The 21727-nt window shown below is 53.0% G+C and overlaps 2 protein-coding genes across 4 annotated transcripts; one reads left to right on the forward strand and one right to left on the reverse strand.

Moving 5' to 3' along the window:
* Window positions 1–333: 333 nt before the first annotated feature.
* Window positions 334–8352, reverse strand: TXNL4A (thioredoxin like 4A). 3 transcript variants are annotated; one of them, XM_045849950.1, is made up of 4 exons: window positions 8226–8352; window positions 7792–7961; window positions 2506–2609; window positions 334–1448 (listed from the first exon to the last, which is right to left on the reverse strand). In XM_045849950.1, exons 2-4 carry the CDS (start codon window positions 7942–7944, stop codon window positions 1277–1279), a joined length of 429 nt encoding a protein of 142 aa, XP_045705906.1. In that variant the 5' UTR covers window positions 7945–7961; window positions 8226–8352; the 3' UTR covers window positions 334–1276. The 3 variants fall into 3 exon arrangements, with proteins under 3 accessions (XP_045705906.1, XP_045705905.1, XP_045705907.1); XM_045849949.1 differs by having other exon boundaries at window positions 7792–7964; window positions 8226–8323; XM_045849951.1 differs by lacking the exon at window positions 8226–8352 and adding an exon at window positions 5638–5707 and having other exon boundaries at window positions 7792–7927.
* Window positions 8353–11026: 2674 nt separating this feature from the next.
* On the forward strand, window positions 11027–21031 carry LOC123826260 (probable 2-ketogluconate reductase). The gene is made up of 6 exons (XM_045850246.1): window positions 11027–11161; window positions 13559–13943; window positions 14954–15125; window positions 16424–16602; window positions 17845–17941; window positions 20831–21031. The coding sequence occupies exons 2-6, from the start codon at window positions 13562–13564 to the stop codon at window positions 20985–20987; spliced, it is 987 nt and encodes a 328-aa protein (XP_045706202.1). The 5' UTR covers window positions 11027–11161; window positions 13559–13561; the 3' UTR covers window positions 20988–21031.
* The last annotated feature ends 696 nt before the right edge of the window (window positions 21032–21727 follow it).

Here is a 21727-nt window from a genome sequence, read left to right on the forward strand (position 1 = left end):
GTGAGCTGGCCGGCAGCCACTCACTGGGCAGCTGCTCTTGTTGGAACACTGCAGGCCTTCTGTCGGGTCAGTCATCCCCTTCTCACTCCGGACTCGAGCTGCTTGCCCAGGAAGTGACTGCCCCCACCCCCTGCCACTGTGAAACCTGGGAGGGGCAGTGGCTCCAGGCATGCGGCCCACCCCATGCTCCCCACACCCCCCCACCCTGCTCCTGGGCAGCTGGAGGAGAAACTGGAGCCTGGAGTGGAAGCTGTCAGATTGAGGGTTTGTGGACTCCACAGAGAACACAGTACATTAGATACAATCTTAGGAGCAGTAAGAAGCAGTTTACTCTTTATATTTTAAAAAAAGGCCTCCCAAATTACTTTATTGCAGTTTTTATAACCGGAAGATACTTTTGGGTTCTGCTGTGGGTTGAACTGCATGCACCCTCCCACCCCCGGATACACGTGTTGGGAACCCTAACCCCTGGGACCTGAGAACGTGACCTTAGTGGACATGGGATGTTGCAGATGTGATTAGCTGGGATGAGGTCAGGCTGGAGGCAGAGAGCCTTCCTCCAACGCCAGTGTCCTTATAAAAGGGGGCATTTAGCCATGGCCGGGTAGGTCAGTTGTTTAGAGTGTCGTCCCCCTACATTATGGTTGTGGGTTCAATACCCAGTCAGGGCAATGTAAGACTCAACCAAGAATGCATCAAGAAGTGGGACAACAAATCAATGTTTCTCTGTAAAAATAAATTAAAAAAAAAAAAGAAAGGAAGAAATTTGGACACAGACACAACTCGGGGAGAAGGCCTCGAGAAGATGAGAGCTGAGACGGGTGGGCTGGGAGACGCCTGGGGCCCCGATGTCCAGTCTCCAGGCTGTTGAGACACGCACGTCTGCTGGGTGGCGCGGGCGGCCCAGGCTCTGGCCCTTTGCAGCCCAGGAACGGAGGCCTCACCGCCAAGGGGGCAAACCAGAGCAGCCACAGGGCACCCCCGCCCTTCACTCCGGGGCTGGAGAACTAAGCTGCTCTCGAGCTGCGACTGACACAAGGAGCCGACCACTGGGACGCCCCTGTCTCCGCGCACTGGTTTACTTCAGCTGGGTATTTACAGACGCCTGCCAGCGTGGTAGCACGGCCGCCAGGCCACCTCCAGGTGTGGACCACGCAGGCCCGTGCTTCCCCTGACTCCTCCGCAAAGGCTTTGAGCTCCACGCATGTCCACGGGAATCCACGCATGTCCACGGGAAGCGGCTGCTCGGCGCACATGCCCCGCCCGCGGCCGGCGCTCAGTACCGGTACTTCGTGGAGTAGTCCTTCGGGGACACGACCAGGCCTCGGCCCTTGCGGGCACCCCGGTACACGGTCTCGATGATGTCGATCATCTCCTGCTTGTCCTCCATGGCCCAGTTGATCTTGTTGTTGTTGCCGGTGCCCAGGTCGATCATGATGTGCTTGTTCCTGCAGGGAGAGGCACACGCTCACTGGAGCCCCCGAGGGGCCGGGGCCCAGCCAACGACCGGGCTGAGCCTCGGGGGTCCTCCCCCAACCAACCTGCCCCAAGAGAACCCGCGGAGCCTGCCCGCCTCGGGCCTGCAGGGCCCGAGTTCACAAACGGTGCTGTTTTCAGCCACAAAGCTGTGCTGGCTGGTCACGCAGACTGTGAAGCTGAGGCCCGCCCTGCACAGCCCACCTGGGCCGCCCTCGCCAACGGGGGCTCCACGTGTGGGCGGACACGACACTGCCGCCCACTGGCTTGGGTGGCAGCAGCAGCAGGGAGGCACTGGCACATGCGGCAATGTCCGAGGGTGGTCTCTTTCTAATGAGGCCTCCACAACAGAGCCATTTCTTTACTCATGATGTGACCTGACCTTCCTGCTACACAAATACCATCAAACGTACGTGGCATCTGCGCCAGGCCCCTATGGCCCTGGCCGGCGTCCATTCCCACAGCTTCCTCTGAAGCAAAGCTAGTGAGCTGCGGAATCGAATGCACCTAAGGCAGCCAGGGAAACGCTGTTCTTCAGGCCAATAATTCACAGGCTAGAGTCCACAACAGAATGTCTACGCTAATCGAATGACTTGTAAACAAAGAAATTAAGTGCAGGTTTCACAAAGAACACTAAATAGAGTCACTGATGTCGTATTTCAAAAGTGAGTTATTTTAAGACATTTTTCACCAACAGGTTATTTAAAGGTACCTTAAATGTGAGTAAAAATGTCTTCCATGTAATTACACCTCACCTAGGTTTCTGGGCAAAGTTATTTCAAAAGAGTAATTTGTTAGCAAGGAAACACTAAAACTGGAAATTACTTTGGACATTGTTTAAACGATTGCACTGACTGCCTGGTGATACAGTCTGTAAGTGACAAGGCTACGTAACTGACTTCCTTCTGAATAAAAGGATCTAAAGGCACCTTGATCGCATTAGACCTCCGGACCAGCCACTCCAATCGAAACAGCTGTAAGAGGAGGGGGCGACCCCAGTGGCGACTGGGAGGGCGGGAGGGGGCGCACCTGAAGAAGAACATGACCGTGCACGGGTCGTACAGCTCGTACATCTTGTTGAAGTCAGGCACCTCCGTGATGTCCACAAGGTAAATAACTGCAAAGTTTTTAACCTGAAAGTAAAGAAGATTGAAAAAAGTCTGAAATAACAAGTCGATCTTTTATTCTGCAAAAGCACATTAAAAGTGAAAACAACCATCTCTGTGTGTAATAGAGCAATTTCCAAACGAACTCTCCAGCATTTTTTACAACAGCATTAACACAGAAAACAATCCAACAAGCTCAGGATTCTGAGCAATTCACTGGCTGTGTACACCTCCTTTTAACACTTTCAGAATGGTAAGTTACAAGAATCTGCAGAAAATGTCCACACGTGCTGTTATTCACACTGATCTAGCAATAATCTATAGAAGCTTTTCAAAGTTGTACTTGTATGAATACTTCATCACATGCACGGAACAGCTGCTTTACAACACGCCTTTGAGATTCAGCTGTACATTCCCCATGTACTTAGGCTTCGCCTCTTGTAAATGCTAAAAGACTAGTGTCCCAAATAATATCGTGTATGTCAAATTTTCTTTAATTACAAGTTCATCAGAGAAGATTTAGAACACCCCCCCCAAAAAAATGAAAAATAAAATCACCTTCAATACCAACACAAAGTTAACTGCTGCAAAGGTATTTTTAGTGTATTCTTTCCCATTTTTTCCTGGTATATACATAGTTATACTGTAAAAATCTGTTCAGCCCTGGCTGGTGTGGCTCAGTGGATTGGGCACCAGCCTGGAAACCAAAAGGTTGCTGGTTCAATTCCCAGTCAGGGCACGTGCCTGGGTTGCAGGCCAGGTCCCCAGTAGGGGGCATGTGCGAGGTAACCAATAAGTGTATCTCTCACACACTGATGTTTCTGTCCCTCTCTTTCTCCCTCCCTTCCCCTCTAAAAATAAATAAAAATCTAAAAAAAAAAATCTGTTCATACTGTTTTAACAAAATGTGATCATACAGATACAATATTTAGTGCCTGGCTTTAATCACAAGCATTCTCATATACACTGTCCTTGACAAAAACACAACTTTTATGGCTACATTAAACAATTAGTTCTTCGAATGGCTACAGCCTGTACTCCCTGCCCTTCCCCAGCTGACACCATCATTCCCCGCATTCATTAAAGCCGGGAGAAGACCATCTTTCACGGCCACATAACACGCCACCCGGGAGGGTGCACGTTTCCAGTTTCAGCCCCAACGTCCATGCCTGGCCCGCCGACTGCCAGCACCTGCTCTGGCGCTGTCGGGCCCCCCCCCCCCGTCCCCCCGGCGCTGCGCCTGGCCCACTGCCCCCCGTCACCAGACACTGTGGCTGCTTCCCTGTCACTGTGAACGACAGCCGTGGGCCCGTGGGGGGCCAGGCCTCGCCTCCGAAGGGCCAGGGGCTGAGAACAGGGTGACTGCTCGCCAGGCTCTTTGTGCAACGCCGGCCCCACCACCTGAACATCCCGGCTGGAGCACACCCCACACCTCACACCTCCTGTCTCTGAGGCGCCCAAGAAGTGACAGTGCCCATTTTAATGTGTTTCTCTGAAGTTTACCTAACCACCAGAATTTCCCCTTTTTTCAGGTTCTTCTCCCGCTTACCCATGGGACTCGTCTTTTCAAATGGTACCGTGAACTCATTTGCATAAGTCTACCATATTTAAAACTTGCCTCTACGTTGTAGTCATCATAACTGGCTGTTCGGTAGTATGTTTTTAACCATGAACCACACCCACAAATTATACTTTTATCATCAAGTTGTTTCTAATACCCACATTCTGCACATCATCCGCATCAGTAAACACCCGTTCCAGGCCCGCTGCCCGCACACTAACGCACATTTTCCTCAGGGAGCCGGTGACCAGCCACCGCCGCGCCCCTTGCTCGGAGCCCCCGCACTGGCTAGGAGCCCCTCGGACACACCAGGACACGTGGTCTGTGCATCCCCTGGCTAATTGTTACACTTCTAGGTAATCCATTTCAAATCCTCGAAAACAATTACACGGTGACTTTATTTTCTAAAGCTGCGTGCCCTGATTAGCTCCTCATGACTGCTGCAAATTCTGTGACGTGAGGTAAGTGATCACGACGGCGGTGGGGACTGTGGACCGACCACTCCCTACACAACAGGACGTGTTCTGCAGGCCTTTCTGTCCACTCCGCTCTCACAGCTACCGGTGGGTTCGGCCCTGGTGCCCCTCTCCTGCAGACTTCCAGGTCACACAGGTAGTAGGTGGCAGCCTCACCCTTAACCACCGCTCAGTCCTGCCACGCGGAGCTGCTTGCTGGAAGGCTGCTACACCCAGAGCTACAAACCCACAGCAAACACAAAAGTGCACTTTCTGCTGGTTCCGATCAACTCCTCACTGACCGAGCACCAGCTCCCACTGGTCCACGCACATCACGTGATGCTTCAGAAAGCTCCCCACGGCCACCCCCAAGAGTCCTATCCATGTGCTTGCCTTACACACAGCTCCTTTTAGAATGTATAGTTCCGAGCCAATGCCACTGGGGTGCTGCATGTTTTAAACTACTTTCTGGGCTTTTTAACACAAAAATTAAACATTCCATTTACTCTTATCCCTCACGAGACTTAGGTAACAGCGGGCTGTGACACACTGTTTTCCTACAGAACAGCAGACAGCGCAGAGGGACGCGAGCCAGTCTCTCTTCAAAGCTACATACAGCCCTGGCCGCGTGGCTCAGTGGGTGGGGCAACGTCCCACAAACCGAAAGGTCGTGGGCTCAACTCCCCTTCAGGGCACACATCTGGGTTGAGGGTTCAGTCCCTGGTCAGGGCACGTGCAAGAGGCAGCTGAATGATGTTTCTCTCTCACATCAATGTTTCTCTCCCTCTTTCTTCCTCCCTTCCCCTCTCTGGAATCAATCAAAGTAAAAAAAGGGCGGCGGGGGTGGGTGCCCTGCACATAAAACCATCTGCTTAACAGAAAAGTTTGTTATGATCACTCTCCCAACTTTGGGACATTTGTAAAGAGCATCTCCCTGTTTCAGGACGGCTCAACAGGAACCCAGTATGAGGGCCTGGCACTGTCAGAGCACCAAGTCAACACTCCACATTTCAGCCTCAGCACGGGGACTTTTACTCACTTTAAAACAGCTGGGATATCCAAACGGGGCGCGTAACAAGATGAGGAAGATCCCCCATTATCTGCCATTTCTGCAGAGGGAGATTTTTAAATAGAGTTAAATTGTTCTTTACACTAAAATCTTACATTTCAAAAATTCCTGTTGAGCTCCCCAAAAGAACTTCCAGAATTATAAATTCATATTTGGCCCTTATACTAAGAAGGAAATAAAAACATTAGTAGCTTTATAATAAATTTCAAGTTTGCATTTTGAATAGCTACGTAATAGTATAATATTGAAAGTTCATTAAAATAAAAATCCAAATTTTGGGACAAAATAAAAAGAGTAACTTAAAAGGCCAGAGGAAAATGCTCAAAGTGAGTCTAGTTAAACTTCACATCAACAGGTTCACTACAAGAGGAGTGTGGTCATTGGTGACACCGTGATTCGCTTGAAAACTGCCATACAGGTGTCAGAAAAGAACCACTGTGGTCAAAACCCCTAAAAACTTAGGTTAGCGCATAAAATCTGTCTCCTAGCTAAGGGCACCTTGCTGAGTCTGCTCAGACATGAAGAGCCAACCAGCCCTCACGTCTCTAAGCCATCCTAGCCCGGCGCTGCGGGCAGCAGGATCTGGACATCACCAGGTGATGACGCTGCCACCTGCGAGGCAGAGCCCGGAACACACACCCTGGGTTAGCTGACAGCACGCTAAGGACCTGCTTCTCGGGAAAGTGCTCAGTAGCGTCTCCACTGAGCTCAGCAGGACCTGCCCTTGACCACTGCAGCCGAAACAATGAATGAACGAATGGCCCACTTGAGGCTCTCCGGGCTCCCCAGGAGTCTCCTCAGGAGCCTTGGGAATGGCTGACAGGCGCCACACTCGTACTCAGACCCAGGCCTCTGCGGAGGGGCTTCTGAAAGCTTGTTACAGAAGCCGTTTCTGGACCTCGCCCCAGACCCATGGAATCAGAATCTTGGTGATGCACTTGGTAAGTACTCCTAGGGGCACTGATGATGACTGACATGGAAGACCGGTCCCTGACGTCCACAGTGCCACCCCCCACCCCCGCTCTGCCTTTCCTATTGAACAGGAGACTGTAAAATCAGCTTTCCTTTCCCAAGTACAAGACGTATCTTTATCTCTGTTGCTATTGACTCAAAGTGTCATTTTAACCCGGCCTGTGTTAGTATCGCCTATTACCATGAAAGAAAAGGTGATTTCACCCTGACTGGCGTGGCTCAGTGGATTCCGTGCCGGCCTGAAAACCAAAGGATCGCCGGTTTGATTCCCAGTCAGGGCACATGTGCCTGGGTTGCAGGCCAGGTCCCCAGTGGGGGTGCGCAAGAGGTAACCACACACTGATGTTTCTCTCCCTTCCCCTCTCTAAAAATAAATAAAATCTTTAAAAAGAAAATGGTTTCAATGTGTCCACTTTTACTTTTCAATCAAATGAATAACCTGAGATAATTCATAAATTAGTAAGAAGTTAATTATTTCATTAACACTCTAATATATTTGCCTTTTGCTCTATTGCTGCAATTGCAAAAATCCTAGTCTGTTATCTTAAAATCGCCATGAAGAAATTTCAAAAAAGAATTGAGGCCCTGGTTACAGACTAACGCCTACAACTGCACACTTACTGCCTGCAGACAAGCGCCCCAGGCAACCCTGTGTATGGCGTGAAACGTCAGGAAAACCAGATCTAACAAGGAACAATTCTATGTTCTTCGACTGTTCCCTGCATCTAAATGATCACATCAAGTGACACACAATGAGCCTGGTGGCATTAAAATAAAAAGGAAACAGCAGGATTTACTATGCCATTAACATAAACGTTCTGCTTTACAAATACAAGTAAACGTGGTACCAAAAAAAGGACAAACTTTTTAAGCTGAGCTTTTAAAAGTGAATGCCACCGCTCTTGCCAAAGTCTGCAAATGTGTTATGCTCATGGAACTACACATGCAAATTTTGAAAAGCACCCTATAGCTACGGATCAAGCTCGTCACCAAGTCAGTTCTGTTCATTTGGTGGCTTCTGGAAATTAAGGCTTGAGGAATGAGTGCGGACTGCGGCTTTCACCCTCACTTTTAAATTTCCCTGCCCACCAGCAAAGCCAAAGAAAGCAGACACCGAGCAGCTGCGGCGCCCCGGGAGCGGGGCTGCGGTACCTTCTCCGCGATGCTGTACAGAACCTCGTCCATTTTCATGCACGTAGGGTCCCAATCGTGGCCGAACCGAATGACGACCACCCGGTCTTCTTCCGAAAGGATGGCCTGGTCCACCTGCCAGCCGTTGTGCAAGTGCGGGAGCATGTACGACATCTTGGCGACTGTGCTGGCTGCTGTGGGAGAGGGACTCGGTGGCCGAGCTGCTTCCGGCTCAACCACAGCACGCGGCGCTGGCGGGCGGCGCTGGCGGGGGGCGCTGCCGCCGCGACCGCCACTCCCCCTCTGGACCCCGAACACCCACTCCCGGCGGGCCCCATCTCCTCCCAGGACCCCACTCCCGATTCCCCGCCCAGCTCCGCTCCCCTCCGGCCCGAACGCCCGCCACCCACCCCCATGATCCGGACCCCGGAGCCCCGACCCTCGCCCACACGGACCTCCGCAGGTTTCCGAACTCCAATTCAGCGGCCGCCCACGGCCGGCAGGCGGGCAAGGCCGACAAGGCGGACAAGGCGGGCAGGCGTGTGCGTGCGCGTGCCCGCCGTGCGTGCGTCCGCCGTGCGCGCGTCCGTGCTGGGGCTGCCTGCCCGGGTGAGTAGTCTGGCTGTCGCCGAGTCTGGTTGCGAAGGGGCTGGCCCACCGTCCGAAGGGCGGGGTCTGTGTCGGACTGAAAGCGGCTTCAAGGCGGAGCCGCCCTGCCTGGGGCGGGGCTTGTCCCAGTCACTCCACAGAAGCAGCAAATGAAAGCACACTCTGCTTTACTTGCCTAAAGCAGTTTATTGACACGAAAGTACCCCGAGCTAATATATTGGTGTTATTTGCAGCACAAAAGTTTCACATTTTGATTAAGTCCAATTTGTTTTTTTTCTTTTGTTGCTTGTGCTTTTGGTGTCATATGCCTAAGAAACCCAGGTCATGAATGTTTACTCCTGTTTTCTCCTTATTCCTGTAAGAATTTTATGCTTTTAATTCTTACATTTAGGTCTACGATAATTTTGAGTTAACTTTTGTGTACGTCAGGTGTCCAACTTGTTTCTTTTGCATGTGGGTATCCAGTCATCCCACATCGTTTATTGGAAAGATTGTTCCTTCCCCATCAAATTGCGTTGGCACCGTTATTGAAAATCAATTGACTTGAGATGCAAGGAGTTATTTCTGTAGTGTCAGTTCTACTCCAGTGATCTTTGTGTGTTGTGGGGGAGCTTTGTCCGCAGAGCCCCCCGTCCGCCACGGATGAGAGTAAGTCTACCAAGACATGATCTGCTTGGGGAGGAAAGGTGGCCAGCCTCTCACAGGAGGACCAAGAGCCTTTTCCCCAACGGCTTTTATTGGGTTTGTTTACCCAGGAATTCAGGTAAAGCTCACTAATCATTGCCCAGAAGTACAGATCAAATAACAGGGACCTCTGAGGGCCTATTCTGAGTCAGGGTCAGATAGCTAAAGAACTATAAAAAAACTTTGAGGGACAAACTCACTTCTTGCTTGGACCCTTCTCATTCAACTGAGAGCATTCTAAACAAAGCAGGCTTCACAGTAATTTACATGTTCTTTCTTAGGACTCATCACCTAAGGGGGAACCTGCCCTTTGCAGCACAGGGCTGCACCACCCTCTGTCATTGTTTCAGGCTTAGGTGGAGCAAGGGAAGTAAGGCAGCCAAGGGATAAGGAGATTTTCTCCCAGACGATGAGGACTCAGGCTATGTCAAAGCCGAGGGGTGAGGGTCCATCACCTCCTTTTGCTGTAGCCCGCAAAGTCCCTCTTTTGAGGGCCTCCCACGTGATCGTGCCTGTCTTAGATCATTCCCCCCTTGGGGAATCTTACCTGTCTTTGGCTAACCAACCAAGCTTTGGGGGCCAGATATGAATGAAGCAGCAGAAGCAGCGCTCCAGCCAGGGAGAAAAGTTTTTGTCTCCTTGGTGGCTTATGGTCCAAGGTCACTCCCTCAGCCTTAGCCTTAGTGGGGGTTACAGCTTCTGAAACCAGGCAGAGTGGTTCCCAACAATGCGTAGCCTTATGTCAGTCTGTCTTGATTCGTGAAGCTTTGTAGTAAGTCTTGAATCCGAAAGTGAGTCCCTCAGTTTTGCTTCATTTCAAGGCTGGTTTGGCTCTCCTGGGTCCCTTGCATTCCCGACCAACGTTAGGGTTAGTCTGTCAACTTCAGCAAAAGGCAGCTGGGGATTTTGGTAGGGATTTGTGTTGAACCCGTACACCGATTTAGGGAGTGTTACCATTTAAGATCAGTTCTTCCAATCCATGCATATGGGATTCTTTACATTTATTTAAGACTTTTTAAAATTTCTGTGAGTTTTCAGGGTCCACATCTTGCACTTAGTTATATCCCTAAGTATTTTATTCTTTTTGGTGCTATTTAAATGATTGTTTTAAATATTTTCAGACTTTTCATAACTAGAGTATAGAAACAAAATTGACTTTTGTACCCTGATCTTGACCTTGCAGTGTTGGTAGGTGGGCCCTGTGGTTTCTTGCTACTGTTCAGCGGGAACACCGCAAGGGTCTTCAGAGAGATTTTTAGAAGAGTTGCCTCACCCACTCCGAAACTCTCAGACAGTTCTCGCAAACGCCCAGTATTTGTAACCTAATGTCCCCTTGCCGTCGTGGCTTCTCCACAGGTTCTTATCGCTGAGCCCAGCGCCCGCGCCAGCAGCTGGGCTGCAGCCCATCACGGACATCAGGTGTAGCACGCCTTACCTCATTCCTACATCAAAGCAACACTTTACTCTTTTTACAAGTGTATTAAAACACTTCCACTTGTCGTAAGCATGTGGCTCTGAAATCATAGTAACCACACGTACAACTTTAACTGGCTATTGAAGGCGTGCAGTCCCACCCCAGCCTCCGCTCCCGCCGCGCTTTGGCCACGCCCGCCACTCGCCCCTCCTCCCAGGGCCAGAACCGCCCCGGCTTCGCCGACGGTCGAGAAAGAGGCTCCCTCCCAAACCCAGCCCCAGCCACCACTGGCGTCAAACCCTTCTGAGCCACCGTATGCACGCACGCACGCACGCAAAAGCACTTCCGGTGCGCCCCAGCCATGGCTTCCGCGGCGTTCCAGCTGGAAACTAAACCAGGGGGAGGGGCCTGTCGGGCCTGGCTGAGGCGGGGCCGGGGCGGAGCCCGAGGAATAGGGGGCGGTCCTGCTGGTCCCCGCACAGGCGGGGGCGGGGCAGACCGGGGAGGGGCGGGGCGACGCGGAGCAGGGGCGGGGCGACGCGGAGCAGGGGCGGGGCTAGGTGAGGTGTGGTGGACAGGTGCGAGGTCGCTGTGCTCTTCGAACCTTGGCGTTCGCCGTGAGGTGCGCGGCTGAGAGGCTGGGTTCTGCTGGCTTGCCCCCCACATCCGGGGTCTTTTGAAACGGTAAGCGTGCCCCAGCGTGTCGTGGCGAGGGCGGAAGACCGGACGGAGTTCCGCCGCAGGAGTCCGGCGGGGACAGCAGACCTCACCCGGGACGAGTGCGCCGCGTTAGAGTCCTGAGACCCACCCGACCCGCACGGGAGGGTCCTGGGGGGGTTCACGGGGGGAAATGCCGCGTTGCCCCGCTCGGGGGACGATGCCGCGCGTCGGGGACGCGGCGAGAATTCAAAGGTCGATGTGGACAGATGCTGCTTTTCTAAGCCGAGGGCAACGGGCCCTTTGGCTTTAAGTGGGCAAACTTCCAACACCCGCATCGGATTTTAGTTCCTAGTTTACTCCCTTACGCGAACCCGGGTTTTAGGAGCGCAGCACCCGTTTCGGCTGGGACGCGGCGTGACAGTGCGTTGGTTTCGAATTGTAGCGCATTTGTTGACGCCTGGTAACTCAAGGACCTTACCCGCAAGGCGCAAACGGCGCAGTTTTCATTAACCTCGAACGAGCAAACAGGGCCTCCGGGACTCTGTACAACCCTCGGCACATCTTCATCTCTTCGTCCCCTTATGCGGCCCCGTACCGATCAGACACTTGTCCGGCGGATCCAACACCTCCTGCCCCTTCGCTGGGCCCCGGGCCGCGACTGCCGAGGGCCGAAGCCAGGCGCGAGAGACAGAGACCAGGAAAGGCCTGGGCCCCGCTTCTGCGCGCTGCTCCGTCACTGGGCCTCCTCTCCCCCGCCCCCCGCCCCGCCCCACGGGGAACCGCGCCCCCTCGCAGCACCTGGAGCAGCCGCGCGTCGCCTGGAGAGCCTCAGCTCTCTTCCGCCCAGAACCCTGGCCGGAGTGGAGTGATGGGCGTGTGCCATCGCTCTTTCACTGGTGCTGGCGGAAAGTCAAGTGCGAAGTGGTCGGGAATCGAGTTCCCTCTCCGCAAAAGTAAACTGAAGTCTTCTTTTCGTGAATAAAGTATTTTTACCCTTTTACTTAACGTCCAAACAACGTTTTTAAACCAGCTGTGCCCTAAGCGTTAAATATGTTTAGCTAAGTCATGACACAAAGATGTAATGCTTCCTTGGCCTCAATTCTCAAAACACAGCTGCTTTTACTTTTCAGGAAGGCTGTAACATGTTAGAAATACCTTATTTTTAATGAGGGACAAGGAACATAAAACCTTATTTAATTCATTTGACAGATAAAAAATATCTTATTTTCATGGTGAAAAATGGTCACTGTAACTTCCAAACCTGTAGAGAATCTTAACAAGAGTTTATTTGACCCAAAACTGAAAACTGCCAGGAGGCAAGATCTCAAACACTCCCCAGAATGACAGTTTGGGGTTTAAAAAAAAAACCATTGTATTTATTTACTTTGAGAGAGGGGAGGGAGGGAGAAAGAGAGGGAGAGAAACATCAGTGTGTGGTTGCCTCTCACATGCCCCCTACTGGGGACCTGGCCCACAACCCAGGCATGTGCCCTGACTGGGAATCAAACCGGCGACCCTTTGATTTGCTGGCCAGCACTCAACCACGGAGCCACACCAGCCAGGGCATGAATGGTTTTTGTTTGTTTGTTTGTTTTTAATGCACTTGGAAACAAGAAGGGAATATGAGGAAGATGAAAGGAAGGTGGGACAGAGCAGGTGGGGACTGGATTACAGAGGAGCTGACCAAATTGCCTCCCTTGAGGGCGGCCACACTTCAGGGGTCTGAGAAATAGGAGTAACCTGGCATTCCAAAGCCACGTTAACCCAGACACACAACAACAATGGACAGGAGTTTCTTAGGGCAAAGATAAAGCTTTTGCTACAAAAAGTTGTATACCTGGGGTGTGATTTGCCAAGTTAGGAATTTGTGACCTCATAGATCACCCAGTGAGGTTACTTTTTGCAGAACCTTTTTTTTGTCCACAATTTTATTAGTTATTGTTGCATATATAGCAAATTACCCTAAATTTTAGTGGCTGGAAAAACAAACATCTGCTATCTCCCAGGCATCCAGCTCAGAAATCCAGGAGTGCCTTACCTGGGTGGCCCTGGCTCAGGGTCTCTCATGAAACTTTAACTGAGGTGTTGACGGGGGCTGCAGCATCTCAAGGCTCACCTGGTTTAGACCAGCCTCTTAGACCTGCTTCTAAGTCCAGTCTCAGCACCTGCACAGGCTGCTTCCCAGCATCGGGCAGCGACCTCCTGCTCTGCCATCTTCTCTTCACTGGAAGCACACCCCAAGGTTGGGGTCACACCAAGGCCTGATTGCCAGGAGGGTGCCTTCAGAGTTCTGGGTCTGGGGACTTTCAAATGCATTCCAGCTGTGTTGTAATGTAGAAAATCTGAAGATCGGGGGAGCATGCAGGTTGTTGTCCTACAGACTCTGTGTTGACAGCAGAAGTCATGGTTGTCTCTCCGCAGGCCATGGGGGATCAGGACCTACCAGGAGTTCTGGTGTCTGCATTGGAAGGACCGTCTGGTGTATGTGAAGATCATGTTGCAGAGCTGCAGAAACACTTCAATCTTATTACCATGCAAAAATTTCTGGACAATAAAGCACAATTGGGTCCACAGATCCAGGCTGTGTACATCTGGGGCAGAAAGCCCGCTATTACTCAGGAGCTCCTGGAGGGCCTGCCGGCCTTGAAGATTGTTGCCAACTCAGGAGCCGGTCTAGACCACCTGGACCTGAAGCTCCTCGCCAGCTTTGGTGTGAAGGTGGCCAACACGCCGCAGGCTGTGTCCATCCCCATGGCTGACATGGGGATGGCCTTGCTGCTGGCGGCAGCCCGGAGAGTAGTGGAAGGTAAGCCGCCTTGGAGATGCTGGTTTTCCCAAGAGATCGATGGCAAACACTTATTAACAGATGACAAGTATAACATTACTTTCAAACTTCAAGTCTTTGGCCCTGATTGCTTTACACTACGTCCCGGACTTGGTGGCACCTGGGAACTGGAGTCCCTCCTGGCCATGTGCATCCTGCTGAGTGCTCAGGCCCCGCTCCGGGCACAAGTAGTTCAGCAGCCTTTCTCTTGGCAGCCATTTCCCTCCACCAAATGCCACTCATTCGTATGACAGGTGGGAAGTGTGTGCATGCGGTAGTTTCAGCTCCACTCTGGAAGTTCCCTGGGGGTCATTCACTGGCTGGGCAGCATGCTACCTGGGGGTGAAGGCCTGCCTGTGAGTAAGCAGCACCCCACCTGTCCGTGCACCGGACCTCTCAGGGGCGTCCCAGGAAAGGCAGGGTATCCCCTCGGCTCGCCCATCCTCCCTGTGGAGCTGTGGTGTGAAGGGTCCGAGAGAGAGAAGCAGGAAGTAGCCTGTTTCCGAATGCTGGTTCATGCGCGCACACACACACACACACGCAGTAACCCACACGTACTCACAGTCCCACACACAGTCCCACACAGATAGAGTACACATGTGCACAGTCCCACACAGGTAGAGTACACATGCACACAGTCACACACGTATACTCACAGTCACAGATATAAACATGGACACAGCCACGCACATAGTTACATGCACAGACACACCCCCAACCGACTTTAACCAGGAAGACTTCCCCAGTTCGAAAGGACCTGCTCTTTTACGGCATTTCCCCAGGAAGCACTGGCTGTGCTAGGAGGACATTGCCGTTTGTCCCCCTCCTTCCCTTGCAGACACATTTGTTTGCTGTCCCAGAGAGTCCATGAGAGCCATGGTCTGCCACTGGCATCCCCTACCCGTGTCACCCTGACAAAAAGGCCTCAGGAAAGGCTGTGGGTTCCTGTGTGGTGCCATCCCCACTCCCCTCTGTCTTCCCGTGCACCTTAGGTCACCAGCTGGCCGTCTCACCGGACACACAGAACTTTTCCACGAACTGGATGGGTCAGGAAGTGACGGGGGCCACCCTGGGGATCGTGGGCATGGGCAGAATCGGCTACAAGGTGGCTCAGCGGGCCAGGGCATTTGACATGAAGATTCTGTACCACAACAGGAGACGCAGGTGAGAGCCGGAGCGGACTGGAAGTGAGCCCAGCAGAATGCACGCCGGCGCTGCCCTGACTGTGGCTGGGGTGTATGAGTTCCACATTTCCCATCAGACTCCCTGCTCTTTCTTCCAGAAAGCAGAGCTGACGGTTCAGAAAGGGGTGGCGGTATTTTTACCATTACTCAGGAACGTGTGACTGATTTCCATTAAAAAAACTCACCAGGAAGGGATTTTAGCTCAATATAATTGTTCTTTTTTATTTCTTGAGTGACTTTTGATCACGGGAGGTGCCGTCCACACACACACACTGCAGTTTGGCCAGTTAGTTTCTCTAGTGCTGGGCTACGTGCTCACCCCCTCACCCCGTCTGAAGGCCGCTTCCTGTCACGTGCGATTCAGCCCAGCACCAGCCCTAATGGTTCGGTCTCCAAACGGCCTGTTGTCTCACCCCATTTGCACATCCCCCAGGGGCCGCCAGCCTGCTCCTGGACGCCCAGTCCCCTCTGCACATAGGCCAGCACGACACTGCTCCCCGTCGTGGTGGCTGCCCTGGCACGTGGAGTGGAATTGCTGCCGATGAGAAATCCAGGGTGGTGCGGTGAGCCGGGGGACTTTAGGTCAAGACCCGTCCCTGTTTTCAGCCACTGTTTGCACAGCGGGCCGTGGAGGCAGTGCTCAGTGTGAGGAGAGGGCAGAGGCCGAGGCCAGCGCCCTCCCGACAGGGTGCGCCGCGTGGGCAGGGCATCTCGGAGGGAGCTGGGTGTGCTTTCTTCCAGGTGTGCCTGGCTCATAGAATTTCGTGTCCCACTCTTGGTGGCACTGGCAGCTGCCTGCTGTGACCTCCTGGAGCCTGGAATTCCCGTGGAGCGTTCAGCCGTCTGGGGGGGCCAGCGCGGGAGTTCAGACTGGACCAGAGCCGCAGCACAAGCCTGCCTCTGCCAGATGCTCAGACCCTCTAGTCTGGTTAACAGACAGCACTCTCGGCCCTCCCCCGTTTTGTACTGTTTGCTGGGGAGGGTGATGCGTGTCCCCACACTTGGTGACGCTCTGACATGACTGGAAGCACGTCTGACACACAGTCGTGCTTGTACCAGGCTCTGTGGGCTCAGCGCTGAGTGAGAGGACAGCCCTGGCCTCAAGGAGCCCTGGGTCGCTGCGAGGCCCTGCAGAGAGGTCGGTACCCACGGGGTTCTGGGACCAGTCCTGGACCCACCTGGGGACAGTCCCTGGCCCCCTCTGGAAACTCCTCCCCGGGGCAACACAATGAATCTCTGACTAGGAAATGCGGTTTTTCTTCCTCGATCTCTTCACAGGAAGTTGGAGGAGGAGGAAGCTGTTGGGGCCAGTTACTGTGAGAGCCTGGACGACCTGCTTCGGCACTCAGACTTTGTGATGCTGGCTGTGAGCCTGACGCCCCAGACCCAGGGGCTGATCGGGAGGAGGGAGCTGAGGCTGATGAAGCCCACTGCCATCCTGGTCAACGTCGGCAGAGGTGCGCCCGCCCACCGTCTGAGTGCAGGCCCTGTGGCCGGGGGGCCAGGGAACAGGAGTTCCTGGAGCTCCTCGGCATCTGCAGTCAATGTGTTCCCTGAGCGGCTGAAAAATCCACTTCGACGGGTGGGGTGCTGAGCTGCTTATTTAGAAATGTTTCTGATTTTTGCCCTCACCTCTTTTTGAGCCTCAGGTCAGTGAGGGAGTTTTCAGATCCAGGTTTGGGCATCCACTGGGGGTAGGGGCATTGCGTTTTCATCTCCTGGGTGTAATCAAGCAAAATTTACGGGGATGAGTTTTCTGAGCCTTCACTTGAAAAAATGACAGTGTTCGTTTGGTTACTCGACATTTCCGTAGCAGTGCTGTCAGTGTCTGTATGCAGGAGGTAGTGGGCCGGTACTTTAACCAAGTACGGGGGCGGGCTGGCGTGGCATTCGTAAAGAAGGGACATGGAGTCCTCAGGACCCCCACCGGCGACCGCACACAGGAGGGTCAGGAGTGATGCCAAGCTGCTGGCCTCTGCGGTCAGTGGCCGAGGACACAGGTGCGCACTGGCCCACCCCCCTCAGGCTCTCTGTGAGCAAACAGTGCTGCCTGCAGCCCCACTGGCCGCACCAACCTGCTGGAGCTTCTCTGAGAATTCAGACCCTCTGCATGGGCATTACGTGCTTTGGGGGATGCCACAGGCCAGTGACCACAGTAAAGACTCCGAGGAAGCAGATGCCCCAGGCAGGGGCCTCGCACCCGGCTTCTCCCACAGCCACACAGGCAAGCCAGGGGGCTCTGTGCCCTGACTGGCCCTGACTGGGGCGGCTGCTCCCGGCTGGTCAGTGGTGGGCTCCTTGTAGGTCTCTGCTGGAAGGAAAGGGTTTCCTTCTGAGCATCCACCCTGCTGTTTGTGTTGAAGTGACAGTTACAGGTCGTGTTTGTGGCTGCTTCACTTTTTAGTGTGTGTACAGAGTGCATATAGCGCTGATCTCTGGGGGCCGTTTGGGGAGGTGGCGTGAAGAAGTGAGCCAGGCCCAGGCTCAGACCTAGGTTGGCGGAGCCTGTGGTCTTTGCCGAGCGTGCAAACAGGAGCCTCGGCTTGCTCGTCCGACACACGGTGTCGACTGTGGGCGATTGGAGGGTTCAGTGCACCTGTGTCAGGATGTGCTGGGAACAGCGGCTGATGTGGCGGAAGCATCTTTTCTGTGCGCTGCCTGCCTGAGGTGACCGCAGAGGACTTGTCTCGTTGGCTCAGGTCTGCTGATCGATCAGGACGCCCTGGTGGGAGCTCTGCAGACCGGGGTCATCACGGCAGCAGCGCTGGACCTGTCGCACCCCGAGCCCCTGCCCAGGTAAGGACGCCAGGCAGAACCCACAGCCCTCTCTGACGGAGGGGCGGGGCCGGGGCGGGGCCTCAGGCTGTCCTGCTGTGGCTTTTGCAACTGAGTTGTCACAGAAATGCAGGGTGTTGGCCAGCAGGGGCCTGCAGGCCTCTGGGGACCTGTCCAGTCCTGCAGACAGTCCGCCCTCTGCTCCGCACCTCCGCGGACGGGCTCAGCGCATTTGGCAGCTGGCCGCGTGGGTGGACTCTGCACCGAGCCGCCTTCCTCCGGGAAGTCCTCCGCAGACCCCTGGACCTGGGCTGCCCTCTCCAGTATCAAAGGACAACTTTGGTTCTCTTCTCTTTTAAAAACATTCATGTGGCCCCGGCTGGTGGGGCTCAGAGCATTGAGCTCCAGCCTGTGAACCAAAGGGTCGTGGTTTGATTCCCAGTCAGGGCACAGGCCTGGGTTGCGGGCCAGGTCCCCAGTGGAGGGTGTGCAAGAGGCAACCACACACTGATATTTCTCTCCCTCTCTCTCTCCCTACCTCTCTGTCTAAACATAAATAAATAAAATATTTAAAAAAAAAAACCATTCATGTGGTTTAAGACAACTAATACATTTTATCCTAGTCTTTTTTTTCTGAGGCTAAATATCTGCATGTCCTCCGACAACAGCCTAAGCGATGGCACCTCTGTCATTTCTGGACATCCTTAAGGTCCCGCGGCACTCCTTTTTAAGGCCCTCTGGAACTGTGCTCTCGAGACTGAACTCAGTGTTCGTGTCGCAGCCTGACCGCTGCAGAAAATTACACAGAGTTTGTGTTGGCAGCACTTGGTTCTAGAAGCTTCATTGTGCCCTTAGCTCATTGCATTTTTAGAGGGCTAAAATTGTTATTCCTGCAGCTGTTTTTTAAGCATATGTATGGAACTTTACATTTATTTCTGTTGCATTTCATTTGTGTTTGCGTTTTGACCCTAAGACCCAGGCTGCTAGGGCCACAGTCCCGATGCTGTCGCTCCCTGTGAAATGTGATGCTGCCATTTGGTAAAGGCTCTCTGATTCCTCCAGCGCTGGCTTCCCCTCGTCAGCAATTCACTGTCAGGAGGAGGACATTACAACCCCGTTTAATATCTACCTTTACCAAGACTGACCGTAGAACTTACAGGCATTTCTGAGGAAAACAATAATTTATTTAGAACTGTGTTTCTCTCTTTTTAAAAGATTTTATTGATTTTTTAGATAGAGGGGAAAGGAGGGAGAAAGAAGGAGAGAAACGTCGACTGGTTGCCTCTCAAGTATCCCCAACTGGGGATCCAGCCTGCAAACCAGGCATGTGCCCTGATGGGGAACTGAACCGGTGACTTTTCAGTTTGTAGGCTGGCACTCAACCCACTGGGCCACACCAGCCAGGGCAGAACAGTGTTTCTCAAAAGGTGGTCTGGAGACCCTTTCAGGGTTAACACAAACTGTCTGGCTGTGCTCAAGGTCCTAAGGATAGGGAGACGCCACATCAGGCAGTGAACCCCAAGGGCTCAGAGGTCATCTCCCAGAGGTCTGTGTTTGGAATGTGCAGGGTCTGAGCCCTGCAAGCCTGTCTGCCGAGTTAACCCTTTATTTCACCGGTCATCGCCTAACCCTTGACCCACCCGATACAGCCATTGCATGCATTTTTGTATTTTTGTGCTAGCTTGGTTGTTTGCCCACTGCTCTACCACTCTCTGTTCCTTATGACACACTTGTGCCGTACTATGAGTATATAAATTAGCTACTATTTAGCTAAGTCTATTGAGCCAGTCATTGCCCATTGTTATATTCTGAAGAGGCTTTAACTCAATCTCCCAATCCAATTGATCATCAATAGCAGTATTATCTTATGACTTATTTACATGAGGTAGTTAAATTCTACCAACACTGCTAGTGCTACACCATATCAGAATATGATCACGGTTTAATTCCGTTTCATTACAGGACAAATCAGTAACAGTTACAGAAGTATTTGCCACACTTTCTCAACAGAATTGGCTCTTGCCTCTACACCAGATAGTTTGTGGACAGGTGTCACAGTTGGTCATGATTCAGTTACCTCTGGGTCCGAGTCAGTTGCAACCAAGCCAGTCACCCTGCGGTTTCCAGTGTGTGCTGTCACACAGCAGGGCCCGCCTGTGGGGAGGACAAGCGTTTTCAGAAGAGTTCTTGTCCCTGCTAGCTGTACTGCAGGATATGCTGAAATAGGCCAGTCCTGTGGACTGCGGCAGCCACAGTGACAAGTGCCCGCAGGGAATGTCCGTAGGGTCAGGGGTCCATAAGATTGCAAAGGTGTTCCCTCAACAGCCAGGAATGTCACAGGGCTACTCTGGCCGCTGTCGTATTAAAGTAGTCAGGAGGCCCGGCTGGTTACAGCCCTTCCCCTGCACTGGGTTCTAGTGTTACCCGTCACCACATTGAGTCTGCCTGACCCACTGCATTAGGAACCTCCTCTTTCCAGACCGACCCTTGCCCTTCGCACTTATTCTTCCTGGAAGAGAACTCCCTCTAATCTGCTCATTCTAGTTAGGAAATCTCCCTTCAAATGCCACTACTCCCCACAGGCGCGTTCTGCTTGTCCAGTAACGCCGGGACCAGCACCTATGTCTCCGAAGGCCCTTTCGGGTCTTGTGGGCCAGCCTTGAATCCACCATGCATGTTGTGCCATTGTGTGATAATGGCCTGGATGCAGTTAGGGTATGTGCTCTGCACCCAGAAATGTAAGGTCCCTCGCACTAGGGTTGGATGAGCGGTGGCCATACCCAGGTGTGATTCAGAGTGTGCACAAGCCTCCTGCAGCCTTCCCCTCGCAGGGCGGGGATGTGAAGCCAAAGTATGAAGTTCGAGAGACAAACAGCTCTGAGTGGTTTCCCCAACTAATCTGTATTTCAGGGATCATCCTTTGCTGAAGTTGAAGAATGTCACTCTGACCCCTCACATTGGAAGCGCCACTCATCAGGCCAGACGGCAGATGATGGAAAACTTGGTCGGAAGCATCCTGGCCTCTCTCAGTGGCCTTCCCATTCCGAACGAGGTGCTAGTTACATGATGTGTGTGGGCTGAGGATTCAGAGGGACGAAATATGGCAGATTAAATGGGAAAATATCATTTTGTGTGTGTATTTACGTTAGAGTCCAGCACACAGTCCAAGGAGAGCAACGACGCTGACCACTCACTGGGGGCCCGCTAGGGGCCTTACTCCATTCTCATTGCACCCTCAAGGCTGCTGTGCGAGCGGAGGTGTCGCCAACCCTGAGCCCAGTTAACCCTCCAGCGTTTGGAAGCTGCAAATATTTGAACCTGGACTAAAAGCCTGGGCTAGGTCCGTGGATTTTCCACCGGCCGTTGCTTTCCATTCTATTAAATCCCCACAGCTCCATGGAGTAGGTAGCCTTCCTTAAACTCGAATCCCTGTGCACGCCTTTATTCCAATCATTCAAGAAATGACGATGGAGCGCCTTCCAGGTGCCAGAGCTGTTCTCAGTGCTGGGGCTTCCGTAGGGAACGAGTCGCCCCTGTCGAGGGGTTGCAGCCTAGTGGGGGACAGGACCAAACCGCACAGCGTCTCTGAGAGCCAGTGACAAGCGTGGGGGGGGACCCTGGCTGGGCTGCCGCCGGCCGTCCCGGGGTGACGGTGACGGCGGGCTGGGCAGCAGTGGGCCTCCGTCCTGCAGGGGGTTTGGACCTGCTGAGGAGGTGGCACGGGAAGAAAACGTTCCGCGAGAGCAAAGGGACCGGTGGTGTCAGGAGTCAGAAACATGAGGGGCTCCACTCCAGCACGCCCCCGAA

This window comes from Phyllostomus hastatus, unplaced genomic scaffold (assembly GCF_019186645.2).
Source record: "Phyllostomus hastatus isolate PE091 unplaced genomic scaffold, TTU_PhHast_1.1 phas_contig_80, whole genome shotgun sequence".
NCBI lineage: Eukaryota > Metazoa > Chordata > Mammalia > Chiroptera > Phyllostomidae > Phyllostomus > Phyllostomus hastatus.

Coding starts and splice junctions, on each gene's coding strand:
- TXNL4A (XM_045849950.1), bottom strand. CDS start 7,944: ATGTCGTACATGCTCCCGCACTTGCACAACGGCTGGCAGGTGGACCAG. Junction 2,610..7,791: donor TGTACAGCATCGCGGAGAAG/GTACCGCAGCCC, acceptor CTTTACTTTCAG/GTTAAAAACTTTGCAGTTAT. Junction 1,449..2,505: donor ACGGTCATGTTCTTCTTCAG/GTGCGCCCCCTC, acceptor CTCTCCCTGCAG/GAACAAGCACATCATGATCG.
- LOC123826260 (XM_045850246.1), top strand. CDS start 13,562: ATGGGGGATCAGGACCTACCAGGAGTTCTGGTGTCTGCATTGGAAGGA. Junction 13,944..14,953: donor AGCCCGGAGAGTAGTGGAAG/GTAAGCCGCCTT, acceptor CGTGCACCTTAG/GTCACCAGCTGGCCGTCTCA. Junction 15,126..16,423: donor TACCACAACAGGAGACGCAG/GTGAGAGCCGGA, acceptor ATCTCTTCACAG/GAAGTTGGAGGAGGAGGAAG.